Raw genomic sequence first — 17,466 nt, 5'->3', positions numbered from 1 at the left:
TGAGCTCGGGTCGTGCCGTGTTAAGACTGCCGTATCACATAAATTACCACCGGACCGCTGTACAAACCCTTCGTTCGGTACAAATGTATTTGTATGTTTTTTTAGTGATATTTTTACGGCTTTTTTAGGACTTTTTAAGGGACAATTTTCCTTCGTTTTCTTGTCTAACTAGAGCTACGTCACGTTGGATTACTAAAATGTTCCACTTAAACACATTTTTCTTTTTCTATGTAGTATTTACTACACGTTTATATGCTTTGTTTTAAATATATGTAAATCTTATTCCTTAATTATAAATCGGATAGGCTTAACCAAGCCTTGGAGCGATGATTCGTGACTTAAGCTTTTCTTAATATTTTTCAAAGGATACCGATCCTGTATATCGATTTGGACAAATAAATATTCTTGGGTTATGACGTGTAAAGACCTGCTACTGCATCCAGTTAAGAAGTATTTCTATTCGCCATAATTATACTTCTCGAATTAGGCTTCATTGCTTTTCGTGAATCTGCATAGAAAAAATATTGTTTATCATTTCTAGGGTGTTTTAACTATTGTTTTTCTATTTTATATTTTTTTTTACATGAAACCCTAAATAAGACGTGAAAAAAAACAATCACTGCTGTTGTGATGCACTATTTTCAACTGTTTGAAGTAACCCGAACCTACTAAACGAGCCCCAAAAAATCCTCTCAACTACGTGTTGTTCGATCCGTGCCGTTAATCAGGGCTTGTGCTAGTTTTTACTTTACCTTTTCCACCATTCCTTACGCTCATTATTCATCTTCAGCAGAATGTAAAGCAAGAACGTGATAAAAACACTTGCAGCACGAACCCTCTCCACCGTCCGATCAAAGAAACGGAAGAAGGCGCTTTCGGGCGTCCAAGGCGCCACATTACGATGCACGATGTACAGCTACCGTGAAAAAAAAACCCTCCATTCTAAGGCATTGCATTGGACGGTCATTGCACTCGGCCACGAGCAGCCACAAGCGAACCTGCGTCAAGGATTGTCCTGTGTCCTCTTGCTTTGTGAAGTGGAAGAAAGTGCTCGAAGCTTCAGAACCGGCGCCGGCATCCCTTCCTTCGTCAGACTGGCAGACCGAGTATGCAGATTGCATACTCTTAGTAAGTCCGTGTTAATGTTGATTTCACTACCACAAGCACGGGCATTGTGCCATTAGCACCTTGGTTGTGGATTTTTAATCACAAACTCTTTGCCTGTGATCACCCTACTCGTCCTCGCCCTTCCTTGGCAGTTTTCAGTTCCCGAAATAAAAGTAAGCAATAATTACCAACCAGACTTTGTCCAAAAAAGCTAAAGCAACAAAACGTATCGTTACAGCTATAATTTGAGCTTGACTTCCTTTCGTTTCGTATTCGTCTTACTCCCTTAACACACATACACACAACCATGCACAAAGGCCACCTCCGAAAGCTAATGGGAATGCGAGTGCTTTACTTCCAAAGGAACGCGACACAAAACAACAAGCTCAACAACACCAGTCATCAACAGCGCTCCAAGATGATTCCGGCCAGGGTTTTCGTACAGCCGATCCACGAAAATGTGTCCTACACGCGTCTGGCATCATTGTTCGGGTTATGGACTATATATTCTTGGGATGGAATCCCACCAAGGGGTTGGCGCTTTTGCAGTGAAATGGCTTCATACTTCAGAAAGCAGTCGAGTGCCGAAAATGTCCCTTCACAGCACTTCCTCCATCGGAAACGGTTTCATCCTAGCCCGTACGTATGTACGAAAAACGTCGTATGCATTTACCGGTACGATGTGCACATTAAAAATGATTCTCTTTGCTCGTTTTCTTTTTTTTTCTTTTTTTTTTTGGGTGGTTGGTACTGCACTGTGTGCGGCTGTTCTATGTTTTATTCTGAAATCTTTTTTAAAAATACGACAAATTTCGCGCATGATGAGGGACGAAGGCGTTGAGATTTCTTTGTGTGTGCTGCTGAAACCCTACAACCCGGCACAAGACGCTTTTTGAGATGTATGGTGTAGTGAGCGGAGGGCTTTTGTGCCCCACCTGTGGGACGTACAAGCACTGCAAAATGTCGCTGATTGACGCCGGCGCTACCATGGCATCGAATAGGGCGAGAAGTCATGATCAGCGATTCACATTGCCATCGGAACCATTAGAATAATTACTTTGCACGCTTGCAGTGGCAGGAAATGGAAAAGGCTCAATAATTTTAAGCAATAAAACTGTGAAAAATGGTAATGACTTGGTATGCAGAAGGAGTAAATAAAGAAAAAAAAAAACGAACCTAACTGTGCAACATAGGAAATCAATTGAAAATGGTTTGTTCTGTGGAGATTTTTGTGAAAATAATCATAAAACATATCAAAAGCAAAAGGATTGTCGATGGAATTTATAGAAAAAAGTTAAAGAAAGAAATATATGATATGTGCATGTCAATAACAGGAAATGATATTGAGCAAAAGAAATCCATCGTTTTTCTTCTAAGTTAAACAATTTCTGTTATAAACTTCTGTCATTTTCAGAGAAATTTTCCAAAATATCAGATGTAATGATTTGCTACCTTTTGTACAAACTATTAAAGCCATAAGTCGTCAGTACTTCGTTTCACGGTGGTTTAAGCGATACAGTAAAGAATTCTTGGTTGATGTTTGAAGCTCCTGGATTTTTTCTATTCCTTTCTAGGGTATTTTATAACGATGAAACTAATAGTCAATACTATAAAAAATTATGAGGTGAGATTAAGATTGATGCGCAATGGCATTGATGCATCTTCAGCAAAAAAGAAATAACTGATATGCCTGCGCCGTTGTTTGACCATGAACAGTTTACAGCGGACCATTTCAAGAGATCTTCTTCTTTTTTATCTTATTCGAGTGTGGATTGTATCCTCCTACGATCGGTGAGGCTTCGCTCTCACCTCATATTCAGCGGCTTACCTCACTCTATTTTGCCTTTCGACTTCTAAGAGTCACAGTCTAAGAGGCGGCTTATTTTTTCGCTTGATGATCGCTTACGGCTGGTTATCGGTCAGTTGTTTGCCTTTTTTATAATTCTATTTCAAGCGGTCAAACATCCTTTACATGATGAGACTCCTTCTATTCTGCAACATTCTGACCACCGACTGGCTTACTAGACTTGCTGATACCACCCTTGGTTGGATAATCAGTCCTCACTAAGAGGAAACAGTCCGGATGGGACTTTAATCAAGGGACTTTAATCCTGGTGTATGCGCTGAGAAGGTAATTATATTTTTCTATTCGGCAATGTAATCGCTTACGTTGACAGATCGAAAGTTATTAAAAAGGAAATCAGTATTCTTCCGTGAGATGACTCACACAACCTTGTAAGAAGGCTTACAACTAATACCTCTAAAGCAGAGGTTGTGAGATTGTTTTTCGTCGTTACTCTAGTTTGATTAAAAGCAAATAATGTACAATTTTGTAGCAACATAATTTTAAAATGTAAAGAAATAAAGAAAAAGGATATAAATCTACTATAAAGCCCCTCAAAATCCTATCGTGCCATCTTATTATGTTCATGCAAAGCCAACCGTTAAGTAGTTGTAATATCCGTTGATTTCCCCATATGCCAATGCATCCTATTAAATATGTTTCCGTTCGCTGAACAAATCGCGACAATGCCACTCAAACATATTTGAAGTATTAAATTTCAAAATCAATATTTAGTTTCCCCTTCTTCAATTTGTTCAAAACCCCTACGCATTTCAAGCCGACACTAGAGCGCCATCCACTATTATCTGCTGCCATCTGCAATCAGACGCGCACCGGGGGAGGTGTAATTCCGTCCAATCTAAAGTCAACAGTATTATCCCTAGCTTGCCACTACTTTAGCAAAGCTGTTTACCAAACTTTGCTGTTTTCTTTACGCTTCAGTTCGATCGTCTTGCATCGTTGCTGTATGCAGCTCGAACTGTCGAGCGGAGTGTGAGATCACCGAGCGCGAAACTGCCGCTAAAATCGTTTTTCTCCCCATTTATTCAAAGCCATTTTCTTCACACAGAAAGGAAGGAACAAAATACAAAACAAAAACAAAAAACGAGCAAGCTAGCTCGAACAAAAGCATCACGCATTTCCAACGCCAGCAGCATAAACGAACATCCGTGACCTCGTTTGACTAGCGGGGGGAAAACACGCACACGCGGCGAAGACAATCGTTATTGCCCCGTGGAAAGTGTTATAAACTTTTAAAATATTTTCCATACAATTTCCGCACCCGTTTCCGGGCTCGCTTCGCAACAAGCGAGCTTCCTCCCCAACGAACTAATCCACTAGTTCGGGGTGAAAAATGCTGGCAACTGGCGAACCCGCCAAAGACCCCCCCCCCCCCCCCCCCCCAAAGGGCGAAGTGAGCCACGGCTGGAATGTGGAATGGGCGTATGCTGCGAACGAACAGCATGTGACACATTTATCGTCCATCGTTTTCGGTTCCTTTATATTCTGGGGCAGGCTCGTGAACAGAAGCGCTTTCGTGCGTGCAAAATGCGAAAAGGGAATTTTACCCCAGCCCAATGTTGGATGTGTGTAGTGGAGTCGCAAAATTTATACCTTTTCTTTCTTTGGTGCTTTGTTTGGAGCCCTGCGAACGTTCACTCCAGCGGGACCTAAAGGGTCTTCGGTCGGCTTTTGGATTCCACAATTTTTGCCACCATCGGTATCGGGCGGCACACACACACACAGACACACATGGGAAGCTATTTACACAGCCAGGCATTCGGAAGCGAATTTTCATAGATGCACATAAAATTGTAGAATAAACGTTTGGTATTTGCTCTTGTCTTTTTTTTTTATGCACCGACGAGGATTTCTTTCCCAGCACTCGTACACTGGTGGCTTCGTTTTTCGCGTTTTGTTGCACCTTTTCCTGTATTGTTTCGGCAGTATAAAAAGCATCCACAATATGCACACAAACCCTCACCTGACAACGATCACCGTCCGGGGTTCGTTAGTGCGATCGATCAGTGGCGATCGGCTGGCAACGGAATGGTATCGGGCGGTCGTTATCGTAGGAGACTGGGTTACGTTTGGAAATTGAATAATATTATTTCTGGAACAGTATGATGGACAGATTGTTGACGTACTCGGGCACAAAGCACGGAGCACGATGATGGTAAATATGGGATGCTAAAAGGAAGAAATTCCTTGCACAGCGATGGCGACCGCAATAAAACGAACCTCATCCTTCGATTTTGGCCGCGCTTTAGTGCTTCCCGTTGGCAAAGGTGTTTAGCTTGCTCGTTTTCCGACTTTTCCGCCGTGTTTCGTTTTTTTGTTTCGTACCGTGCAACCTTCCAGCTGTTTAGTTTTTGACAAACGGCCCGCCGATCACAGCACGGCGCTTCGTTTTATCTAAATAGTCGCACACAAAAGATGAATCAAATCGGCCAGCAAATACAAAAAGCGGCACAAGGAATTTCATTCACTCCTTTTTTTTTCCCGAAGCTTAGACAAACAGAAAAAGGGGCCTTCCCTGTCTTGCCGCGTGATCGTATGAAGCGTTCCGAATTGTGAATGACAGGCCGCACTAGAATGTCAATTTGACGATGTTTAAAAATTGATGACACACGAGAACAACTCACTTTTTGCGCGCAAATAAAAAAAAAAAGCTCCCCCAGGTTCTGGAAGTGGGTTTTTCTTTCTGTGAATTTCCAATTCGATTCCCGCTGCTGGAAAGCTGACAGGGTAGAAGTTTTATGATGCATCCCTTCACGCGAGCACAAATACAGAAGAGCACAAAAATCCCACAAAGAAACTCGTTTTATTTCCTTCAGGAAACGTATCAAATTTCAAAATTACCATCGAACGCGCCCGTCTAGGGTTACCAATCGGTTAGAATGTGGTTTACAATTTCCCGGATGCGGGAGAGGGTTTTTTTTTTGTTGGCCGGAAACAAAAAGAAAACAGGAAAAAAAAACACACTTTAGGAAAATAAAATCCCGCACTCGACGAAAAACGAGTGCAAATTTTGAGCAAATACCATGAATTGGTTTCATCTCGTTTGCTTGGTTTTCTAAAGTTTTTCCCCAGCCGGAAAGTGAAATGTGAAACAATTCAATAAAACGGCCGTAAAAGATCGCATAAGAGTGTTTCCCCCCTTTCTCCTCCCCTGTATCGCTTCAGTAAGGGAAAACGTTGCTGGAAGCACACCGTAAAATGTTAACGGTTTCACGCAAAATTTGCATCCATCCAGAACACGAGACAGCTCAAGATTGAAGGGCCACCCCATGAATATTGTAATGAGCTCGATTCGTTAAACTTTACACCGCCGAAGCCGCGGAACGGCAAAACAAATGGTTTTCCATGCTTGTGAATATGGAACAATGATTATACAATTAAATTGAAAAGGAAAAAAAGAAGGTGAAAATGAACTTCGGAATAACATATTCCTGCAGCTTGACGAAAGCGGCACTCAAAGGCTAGCACCGACATCTGCTTCTAAACAAAACAACAACAGCTGCTTAAAATGCGAAAGAAGAATGTGGCCCGAACTAAGTGCATGCATTTGTAAGCGCGAGTGCATCTAGCAAAATGGCGCAGTGGTCACATTTTAAATCAAGAATTAAACATTCATGAGACGGAGCTGAGATGGACCAATCATTCCCGTTCCTCTCAACCTTCCCAACGGTTTTTTTTCTAACTGCTTAGAAAATAAACACAAAAAGGACATCTCCAATCCTATCATCACGACGACACACCGGCGGAACATGGTTTCCTATCCGCCACGGAAAATGCAAGTGTTCGCGCGCGCGTCACAAACCTCTCAAAAATGAGTTGTGATTAGTTGTGACGTGTGAAGCGAGTTGGAGTTGAAACTAATTATTTAATGGAACGAAGCATCGAGAGTGTGTTGAGCATTTAAAAAAAAAAAACATGAAAGTACCGGGTGAGGTGCTAGAAACTTTTCCCGAAGTACGTAAACAGCACTTCATGCATATACATGCTTGCTTGCTTGCTGCTACATGCCTGTGCACAGCCATACTCGTAAACAACCTGCTCGCGAACATGAAAATGAGCTTCACACCGAGTTCCGGGGTGTGTGGTCATGAAGTGGCGTCAGTTTTGTCTTCGTTCTAGCACGAGAACGAATAGGCAAGAGCTTCGGCACGTACTTACGCGCCGCTATGTGACGTTCCCCTTTGCTGGGATACCAGGAACATTGTATCCCAGCAAATTTCAGGTTCCACAAATTGAGACAAAAAAATAGGAAGGTAATAAAATGCAAACCGGAACCCGAATGCGACTAGCGATCTTCACGAGTGAGCGAAAGTCAACAATTGATCCTAGGGTTGAGGGTTGCCGAGCAACAACGGTGTGATGATGATGATTTGCTAATACATTGCCACAACGTGCCGACGCACCGGAAGCGGAAGCGAAAACTTTTCCCGAGAAAGCGGAAGTGTAAAAAGAAAATGGGTAACGGCGGTGACGAGCGTGTACTAATGAAAATTCCTGCGCTATATTTTATTCATCGACGGCACTAGCGGCAGCTAGTACCGGGCTGGTGTGTTTTATGACGGTGGTTTGCAGGATGGAAGACACATATACACACACTTTACAGCGTGGCAAGCAACACGCTACATCATTCCTGTGATGCGATGAAGAATTATGCTACGGTTTGATGTTGGACTTTGCACGCTCCGTCAAAGTGACCGGCAGCCATGGTGGGGACGGTTTGATTACGATAGTTATGATAATGATGAGCAACACACCGGTAAAACCGGTAATGGAACGCACCTTGATAAGCGACGGCAACCAGAGCAGATGAGAATGGAACAGTCGTGCGCGCGCGTGTGTGTGCAAGTGAGTTTTTTTTCATGGCGCGACAAATAATAGCTAGTAAAGGGACCAGAGCACCATTGCCGTTTACATACACGGCGTGGTATTATTAAACGGTAGCATGTATCATCAGCAGTGGCCGCACAAAGATGATATGAAGGTGTCGAGTAATGTTTTTTCTTTGCCAATGCCAACGGTGAATGCTAATAAGAGGCTTCGACGCAAAGAACGGGACGTGAGCTTTAATATTGGAATGGAAATAGAACAACAGAGTTGGTTTGTTTGCTATGAAATGTAAAAAAGTGTGGAAAGTAAAAATGTATACATAAAAAATGTGAAAGGTCAATGTATACAAAGAAATATAAAATAAAATACATTAAATGATAAATTTGTTAGGTAACAAGTGATAAATCCTTCAACTTCAATAAAAAATAATAAAACAAAACTAGGAAACATCAGTATAAAGCTTTCTGTTGGAAGCAATTCCCCTTTCGATAGCTCAAATTGATATCAGTCTTTGCTCGGTGTCGTTTGATTTCAGGCCACAAATTTATTCTGATATTCTGCAACTTCACCTAAGTCGGGTCAAAAGTCAGCACCGAAAACAGCATAGAGACGGAGTTGCGCGGTAGGATGCTGGCGGCCAGCCGGTCATTCTACAGCGTGAGGAAACATCTCACCTCAAAAAACCTGTCGCGATGGTCGAAACTGGGTCTGTATCGTACCTTTATAGTCCCAGTACTCACTTACGCCTCTGAGACATGGACCCTGTCCAAAACAGACCAAGCCATCTTAGCCGCGTTCGAGAGGAAGGTGCTCGGAAGGATTGTTGGCATCGTATGTGTAGAAGGACAATGGAGGAGCCGCTACAACCATGAGCTGTATGATGGGTTGGCCATGTTGCATGGCACCGGACGACCCAGCTCAGAAAGTCCTTTTAAGCCGTCTACACGGACAGAAGAGGCTTGGCAGGCCCAGATGGAGGTGGGAGGATGGCGTGGAATCATCCGTCATCGCCATACGCCACCGTTAGCGGTTCCGGATTATGCTGCGGCAGATCAAGACCTTAAAGCGGTTGTAGCGCCAGATAAGTAAGTAAATAAACCTTATCAATTGTAGCTTATCGATCCAACCCAAAGCTTTTGAATCCGACGACAATCGTTCGTTTCCTACTTCGGTTACGGTTTCTTACAGTGGAGAAAGATTAAGAAAACTCTGTATTATTGATGGAAATCTTTGTAATTATATTTCTTAGTACACCTCGTGAATTTTTTTGCTTTGCAAAGGTATTACAAAGGTATCGATAAGATTAGCAAACCATTCAATGGCCGGCGTGATTTAGTAGATCATTGAGCCGCGAAGAAGAATATTTTGAGTTGCCATTTGTGTGTTTTTTTTCTTTGTTTTGTAGGTGCTTCAATAAAACCAATTATTTCCAATTAATTGGTTCAACGAACCAAAACCCAATGAATTAATGTTTTGATACAATAATTTTCACGATAATCCCTTTTGGTGGTTGCACAGAAATAGCGACTACTATCAATCAATATTCAATTTTGTACGTTTGTTGGTTAAAATGTACTACATCTTTAGGTTAAATTCAAAGACGACATCATCCTTTTTGTTCACTCTACAATAATAGAGATATGTTAGTAAAAAGTAGATGAAAATCTAGTGCTAAAATTATTTACTGCCTCCGTTATCATCTCGCGCTGTGATAAGAAGCACTTTTTCATAATTATAAGTCAGTGCACGGTTGGCACAGGACAAGAGGCGCTAAATAATGTCTCGCTGTGGTGTGTCGTGTTTTGTTGAAGCCAAACAAACAGTCACGTCTGAATTGATGAATGGGCAACACTTTACTAATAGCACCACACAAGAGAGAGGACACACAAGGGATGTGAAATGAATGAATGCGGGAAGATCCATCCAACACTTAACGTAAATCGAAGCTGACGAGACACTTGCGCTGCTCGCCGTGCCGTAAGTGAGTTTCCGTGCGAAAAGAAAACGCTTCCTACTCATTGCAGTACGACAGCACAAAGCATCTTCATTGCAGTGCCAACAAATGCTTTTAAGCTGTAGAAGAAAAAAAAACCCCTTACACATACACATTCCTCCTCCAAACGACCGTAGTCCAATATCACTGGCAGCATTACACACTCATAACAAAAAAAAACAACCCACGCTGGCACACAAAAATCGCCAGATAAAGCCATTTTATGCATCGCGATAAGCTGGAAGGGAAAAATCCAGTTAAAAAGTTAATAAATAATTCAGCAAACGAAGAAAGGAAACCCGTGTGAGGGTTTTGGAATTTCCATATTGCGAGTGTCCTCGCCATCCGCCACCCTCCTACCCATCGTTCCTACTCTACCGAGCCTTTACTACTGCGAAGTGGTTTGAAAGGCGACAAAATGGGACGAAATTAACTTCTGCTTTTGAAGTCACAACTCCCACCGGTCCGGGGCGCCGGCTGCAGTTCCTGGCGTTCCCCATACGCGTTCGCGAATTAATGCAGGAACGGTAAGGGGAAAAAAAAGGATGCTAGATGGTCGGTGATGAGTGCCCCACGGAAAAAGGGTAGGAATTTGTGGCGGAGCGATAGAGAGAAACAGTAAAAATGCACCATCCCCAGGGGCAGGGCTTTATGCCGTCCCGTTTGATCTTCTCATCCTGTCACACGCGGCTAATTCCATCGCACCATGCCCCAAACGCTACGAGACATTTTAGGGCTGGTGGGAGGAAGAGCGTGGTTAAAAGTCCAAGCTGAAGCCAAGCAGTTTTTTTTACATTTGCTCTTTCGCTTCCTTTAGCTTGCTTAATCCATGTGTCATCCCAACGCTTTGGGAGTTTTGGCTTTTGGATGTGAGCGGTGTTGTGTCCTCAAGCGAGCTGTGGAGAGATTAAACGATCCTAACGACCGATGGGGTGGTCTTTTCATATCGGGTCAAATGGTTCCTTGCCTCGGGTGCTACTGACGGACAATTCATGTGTCAATCTATCGGTCACAAAAGGTGACGTTCGGTGTTGGAAGCGCGGTGGAGGATGCTATTTAAAACTTATGTGAAACGGTTCTATCGATCGTACTGGCTAATACGTACGCGTCTGCTTCGCCTATAGGAATAGAACGGATTAGGATAGAAGGCAGCGTAGAAGGCAAAACATAAAATAAAAACAGAAATATAAAAAAGTATTTTTCTTCCCTGTTACACTCATATTTAGCAATCTTCTGAACAATTTGAAAGCGTTGAACGTGAGATTGGAAACGTTACTCATTGCTACGCCATTGTGTGTGCGTGTATGCGAATTTTTATGTGATACATTGTTAAGTTGCTTCTTTTCCAAGAATATGCCAACGATGAAGCATGAAAAATGTGCATCCAGTAACGGAAAAGCCGTTCACAACAAATAATAATCGTGGCGAACGAATTGAGAATGTATCGTGATGCTACGAATTGCCTTAAATGCTGTTCCAATTTATGTTTTTTTTTTAATTTATGCTATACAATCAGAACATACCTTTAACTGTTTCGTTATTATTTCATAATGAATTTGATTGTTTCCTTGTAGTTCGTTTGAATTTATTTTATACCCTGGTATCAAACATTTTCTGTCTGTTTTTTTTTTTACTAAGAAGAACATTCGATCTTTTATGTTTATTTTGACTTTGCTGAATTTTTGTAGTTGAACGATTTTTTCAACGATTTTTGCTGTTTCGGACGAAAATTGCGGTAACGATTTCATCTAGCAGCATAAGGCTTTTGTGTCACTATTTCGGATGTTACATGTTTTTCGAACATTTATTTCTATTTTCGTTTTTGTTTCTTCACTACATTTTCCACTTAAATATAATTTTGTTTATTCATATAGGACGGCCAGGCCATACTGCTTACAATTTACTTAAAAGCATAATACACCTTTCATCTTATCTAGGAGACATTTTCTTCTCCGAGCCGTGAAAGGGCACCATATTCCGCATAATATTCCGTGTTCCAATGCCAAAGTTGTGTTCGTAGCGAGGGTCTTATCGTGAACGGGCACCTTACCCCGGGTGTGTGCGGGAGTTTCCATGCGTGAAGTCCTGATAGTAGCGGAGGTCATAATTGTCTCGTTTGTTACCTTCTTTTGCCTTTCGCTGGTTTGCCCGTCCATAGCATCGGTCGGTGCAACTTCTTGTGGTATCCGACCCTTCACGCAGCGTACTCATTCATCCATTCGAACCTAAAATTTTGTAAAATATAGTTTTTTATTACCTATTCCATTATTTTGTTCTTGCGTTTTCTTCTCAGAAGTAAAGTATTCATAGCAATACGACCAGGCCGTTCTAGTTCGGTATTACTGCAAGCACATTCATTTAAAAATGTTTCAAAACAGTCCTGTTCTATTATTTATTTTATTTATTTTTAAGTATGATGGCAGTATTTTATTATTGTTTTGAGGAAAAAACAAAAAAAACATGTTTTACATCATTCCAGAAATATTTTTCATATTTTCTAATGTTTGAAGACATGTTTGAAGACGTGCTTGCTTCGTATTTCAATCGTTTTTGTTTAATTTTGATTTTTAAATCCTTTTAAGCTCAAACTATCAATAGTTACATCTACAAATTGTTGGACATTTCTTCATATTATTTTTTTCTGAAAAATTTCCATACGACGCAAAGAACATTTTGACGCCATAATTAGTTATAAATTATCATAAAAAATTTTAAAATAATAAACTGATTTTTTCATGCTAGATAATAATTTAACTATCGTGAAGGTTGTTCGTATTGCACCTATTTATTAAAATAGACACTTAGCAGACATTAAATAAGATATTATAAAACGCAATAAATTCAACATATGAAAAAGTTAACAATACGGCACTGGACCGTCATTATTAATTATAAATAAATAAAAAATATGAAAAAGTTGCTTCTAAAAATGTAACAATTCTAGCAACAGCTCTTGTGTAAAGTTTTAATTCATTTGAATATCCGCCGTCGAGGAAAAATAGTGTAAAACCCTATAATTTGTGGTTGTAATATCCATTGCCTTACATCGACCAAACAACCGCACTGGAGCGATGAATCGTCACTCTGCAAAACGTAGTTCCCCATCGCCTCATGCCCGTGCTAGCAAGCCTTGTCTCGTGCCTCTCGGACGCGCCTCGGTGCAGATTAAGCATATGCATTTAATGAAATGATTTTTTCTGTTTAATTTCCCTCTCATTGCACTTTCTCCCACGCTTTCCGATGTGGCTCCACGGCTTTCGGTGTCACTGTCACTGGTGGAAAGGTTTGATGCGATGCATTCAGCACACCGGCGTGACAGTTGCATCGTAGCGACGATGGTGGTAAATTCGATTGGCAGTGCTATTCCACGCGGGTCCGTCGAACGTAGCCAGCTCGCGCAGAATCGCTGGAATCCGTACACATCCGGAGGACTCGAACCGACCATGCCGCTAGCACCCGGGTACGGCTCACCGTACGACATCCCGCCGGGTGCATCGTTTTACGCGGGCCACCCGATGCACCATCCGGTGCATTCGCTTGTTGCTGCCGGTGACGGATCGCAAGGGTACGGTATGAAGTTCAGCTCGTCAGCCGACGGGTATGGTGCCAGCGCTCACGGTAGCTCCGGCGGGTACGATTATCATCCACCACCTCCTCCACATCCACCGCCCCATCCAGCCCCACCGCCATCCATCATCCATTCGCTTCCTCCACTGTGGCCATCATCGTCGCACCACGGGAAGTCCGGTAAGGGCAAAGGTGCAGCACTGTCCGCACTTACCCTGCTGGCATTTCTGTACTTCCTGAACCTGCTGCAAAGCTGCCTCAAGGAACACATGGAAACAATGAACCCGACCGTAATGGTCATGACGGCCGGTGCAACACGGCGCAAGGACATTGCCACAAGCCTCGAGCAAAGCTCGTCATCGGTGGAAGACGCACCCCGGGAAGAGTCCTATTCCGACGGACCGGATGTGGATGCTATTGACCGCTACGAAGGACTTTCCCATCGCTATCAACTGCTCACATCGTCCAACGGCACACGGAACCCGTTCGCGGCGCAACCTAAACGCTCCAATCGCCCAACAGCGACACAAACTCGCAAAAAGCAATCTTCCAGTACGGTTTACAGCGTGAAAAGGAACCGACCACCAACGCAACATACCGGAAGTGATTGGTACGATCGTAGCTAAGCCGATCGAAAGCCGATAAGTGAAAAAGTTGCTAAAACAATAAATAAATATCGGTCGGTGGATGCGCTGGTGTTAGTTTTGGGAAAATTGATTGCGCTGACGTTCACCTGCATTTTACGAACAACTAATTTTCTGTGCATGAAAATGGTGTAAACAATGGGAACTCGTTTGCTGGACACCCGCAAGGCAGTGACTACGTGAAGAGGGGAGAAGGATAATTTATGAAACGAGTTGGATAGACGCTCGTTGTTGCTGGTGCCGGTAAGATGAACTACACGACGAGCACCAACCGGTTAGATAAGAGCTCAAAGTATAGCGTACGGAAAGTTTTTCGATTAAGACGTTCTCACCGTTCTGTGGACGTTGGCATAATGAACAAAAAATAGAAGAAAAGAGAGCAAAGATGCTTTTTGTTTACAGAATAAGCAGCAGAAATAATTGTTTTAGCGTAGTTTGCCCTACATCTTGCCACTGAAGCTACTCTTGCTCAACTGTTTAAAGTGCAACACACCACACACCACACGGATCAACTAGCCCGACCCGACCCAAAAACTAATCTAAACTAGTGAAGTCACTCCGGAACTCCAGTATTTGCATTCCCGATGTTTCCCGGATCCGGAACATAACACCTTCCCCATCGCACAAGAAAAACTCCCCAGAATCTCTATTGCTAATTGTCAGCATCCGTTCGATTGATGGCTGAACCGGGTTGCCGAAGCTGCTGCTATTGACTTTCAAATGCAGCCCCACCTTAATTATGCTCCACGGGGGATACGATGCATCGCACAATACGATCGAAACGCAGCATTCCATGTGCGTACGAGCGTACCCGTTGCAGCTGCTGCTGCGCTTTTCACCGTGTGACCGCTAATAATAATTTAGATCATTATCTGGTGCAAACTGGCTGGGAGAAAACGCCACAAAACGGAGGCGGCTGTACCAATACGACACGGGTCAAACCTCATCCACACACACACACACTGGGGTCATTAATTTATGAGGTGATATTTACATTTATAGTGCAGTTGTTGATTAATATTTATTGTAGTCTCATTAGCATTTCATATTCATTACCCAGCATGATGTTGGGAGGTGTTTAGGAAGGCGAGGTGTTTTAGGACCGGCCGGTGGCAGTGTTTGGCATGTTCAATTGTGCTGTTTCAATAGTGATGGTTGATCTGGGAGCAGGAAATGTGACCAGCAGTTCGATGCAGTTTGGTGAAATGGGTCACTTTTCTACATGAGTTTGAACCGAGCGCATCGATGGAAAGGTTGCGTGGAATCAGCTAGAGGAAAACAGTTTCAGTCGGTTTATGACCCAGTTAGGGTTTGCATAAATAGCTTTCGATATTTGCTTGCTTTACACAAATATGAATACCCAACAGTAAGCTCCATCAACAAGTAATATTGACAGCTGTGTAAGTCGTATTTAGAGAACGTTATTTTTTATTTCGGTATTTCGGGGTTTTTGTTTTAAAAGTTGGGTGATTTTGTGAGCTTGACGTGGGTATAGAATATCGCATGTTATTCTAGTATAACAAAAAAAATTGATTCAGTTCAAAACATCCGATGGAAAGTAGATAAATTGTTAAAAAAACTGTTATTTATCTACAAAAGACAAAACACGATGCTCAATAAAACACTCACAAGAGAACGTAACATAATTGTATTAAAAAACAAATGTTTAGATTTAATGCTCACACTTCAATTGCTGCAATTGATTTTAATCCATCGCCTCTTTAAGACTCTTCATTGATGTTATCAGCCCAATAAATATTGTTCTATAGCTAAACATCTCACTAGAATATACATTTTCCATCATCTAAACACTTCATCTCGCATACGATTGAAAGGTTAAGAAAAGTTTACCAATTTTCGAAAAAAAAACTACATTTAGCCAAGAGCTCAAAACAGCACTCTTAGCAATTCCGAGCAAGCACCAAAAAAAAAAAACAATAAACAAAACAAAACAGGCAGAAAACGCGATCGCCAAAACATAAACATTTTCATGGAACCATTTTTGGCTACGAGTGCAATTTATCGGTGACTTATATCTATAATTATGTTACACGCGTAGTCAACGTTGACTCTCATACGTTCGTTCGCTTCGATCAACGGAAACGAATTCTTCACTACGGAAGTTGGACGCCTCAACAAGTATCATCCGTGCGTCAGAATCCAGCCCCAATGGAACGATCGCGTTAGTCATCGGCCAACGGACAATCTTCTCCCCTAAGGAAACAGATGCATTCCTGAGAGTCCGATTCTCCTTCAACAGTTCAACGGAAGCCAACTCCCCTCTGCAGATTGGCGATCGTCCAGCAGCCGTTCCCCACGATAAGAATGCCTGATTATAATTTGTCCCTTCGCGATAGGTATAAAAGAACAGTGAACATAGAGCTCAGCGCCTCATTTTCGTTTCTAGTTTTGTCATAGATAGGAAGTGGGACCACGTGGTTCCATTTGTAATCAATAAAAATTTTTTTTTTATTGTGAACTTGTGACCAACCACATAATTCTATATTTACAAAAAAAAACGTTCGTTACCATGCAGAATCAAGTAAAAGTAATTAAATATAAAACTAAGCAAGCCGAAAAATCTTTGTTTTGATCAAGAACTTTACGATCTTGATGCAAAAACCAAATATGATATGAAAACCATAATGATCATCTCCAAACAGCTTTACTAAACAATAGAAACTGTATTCAGGTAAATGTTATTCTAACGTCAATGTTAAAAATAATAAATTTTTCAGAAAATTAAGGTAAAAATAAAGCGAACTAGTGTTGGAACCGGCAGAATCAAACGGACCACCAAGACTAGAGTTACTCTATCTAAAACACATTCGTCTTCTCATTTCAAGAGCTTCGAGAGTCCTCTTACCCAAGATAAAGTTTCGATATCTCCACCATTCCAGTGAGCGGGAATCTGTTTCCAGATATCTATGATCGCCTGGACGATCAAAAGGACGATACCGATTCAAATGTTTCCATCTTGATTCTTGATGACGTCAGGAAAACTACCTTCAAACAAAAATTGAATGAGAATCACGTTGACACGTTAACTTCTTTCACGATGACTCTCTCTGTGAGGTCCCAAATATAAGGACTTTAATCAGGGAACCTCGTTCTTCAATTCCTACCAGCTCAAGTCACGGTTGTTTTGGTTTGGTACATCCGTTTCGATTTCCGAAGATATTATTTGATATGAGGTGCCTTTTAAAACTTTGTTGCCTGAAACTCACCGTAAGTGATGTTGACTTTTCATGCAGCATCACCACACTAATGACTGTGGTATTATAAAAACAAATACAAATACATATCCAGTAAGTAAGACGTATAGCAAAACAGATATACTCGAGAGGTCTTGGCCTAAACAATCATGACTTCTTTTATGAGTAAAATATTAAAAACTCAAATGAAAATCATTAAAATTATTGTTAGTTCAATGGTATGCTTAAATATGCTGCCATTATAATTAT

The 17,466-nt window shown here is 41.7% G+C and overlaps 4 protein-coding genes across 4 annotated transcripts in view; 2 read left to right on the top strand and 2 right to left on the bottom strand.

Annotated features, from left to right (window-relative positions):
- LOC126558142 (uncharacterized) overlaps positions 1-2,014 on the top strand; it is a 459,948-nt gene extending 457,934 nt beyond the window's left edge. Inside the window, exon 2 of the mRNA XM_050214100.1 lies at positions 2,005-2,014. The gene's annotated coding sequence lies outside the window, so the exon portion shown is untranslated. The remainder of the gene's footprint in view (positions 1-2,004) is intronic.
- LOC126556771 (uncharacterized) overlaps positions 1-17,466 on the bottom strand; it is a 364,167-nt gene that overhangs the window by 221,419 nt on the left and 125,282 nt on the right. The gene's annotated exons all lie outside the window — the stretch shown is intronic.
- LOC126557752 (lysyl oxidase homolog 2B-like) overlaps positions 1-17,466 on the bottom strand; it is a 249,133-nt gene that overhangs the window by 211,414 nt on the left and 20,253 nt on the right. The window lies entirely within an intron of this gene.
- On the top strand, positions 13,085-13,984 carry LOC126565577 (uncharacterized). Its single transcript, XM_050222772.1, has one exon. It carries the CDS (start codon positions 13,085-13,087, stop codon positions 13,982-13,984), a length of 900 nt encoding a protein of 299 aa, XP_050078729.1.

Source organism: Anopheles maculipalpis, chromosome 2RL (genome assembly GCF_943734695.1).
Source record: "Anopheles maculipalpis chromosome 2RL, idAnoMacuDA_375_x, whole genome shotgun sequence".
NCBI classification, from domain to species: domain Eukaryota; kingdom Metazoa; phylum Arthropoda; class Insecta; order Diptera; family Culicidae; genus Anopheles; species Anopheles maculipalpis.
The sequence above is the reverse complement of the archived record's forward strand: the minus strand, read 5'-3'. Positions and strand labels throughout refer to the sequence as shown.

Excerpts from the sequence above, each read along its gene's own strand:
- LOC126565577 (XM_050222772.1), top strand. The coding sequence starts at position 13,085 with ATGCATTCAGCACACCGGCGTGACAGTTGCATCGTAGCGACGATGGTG.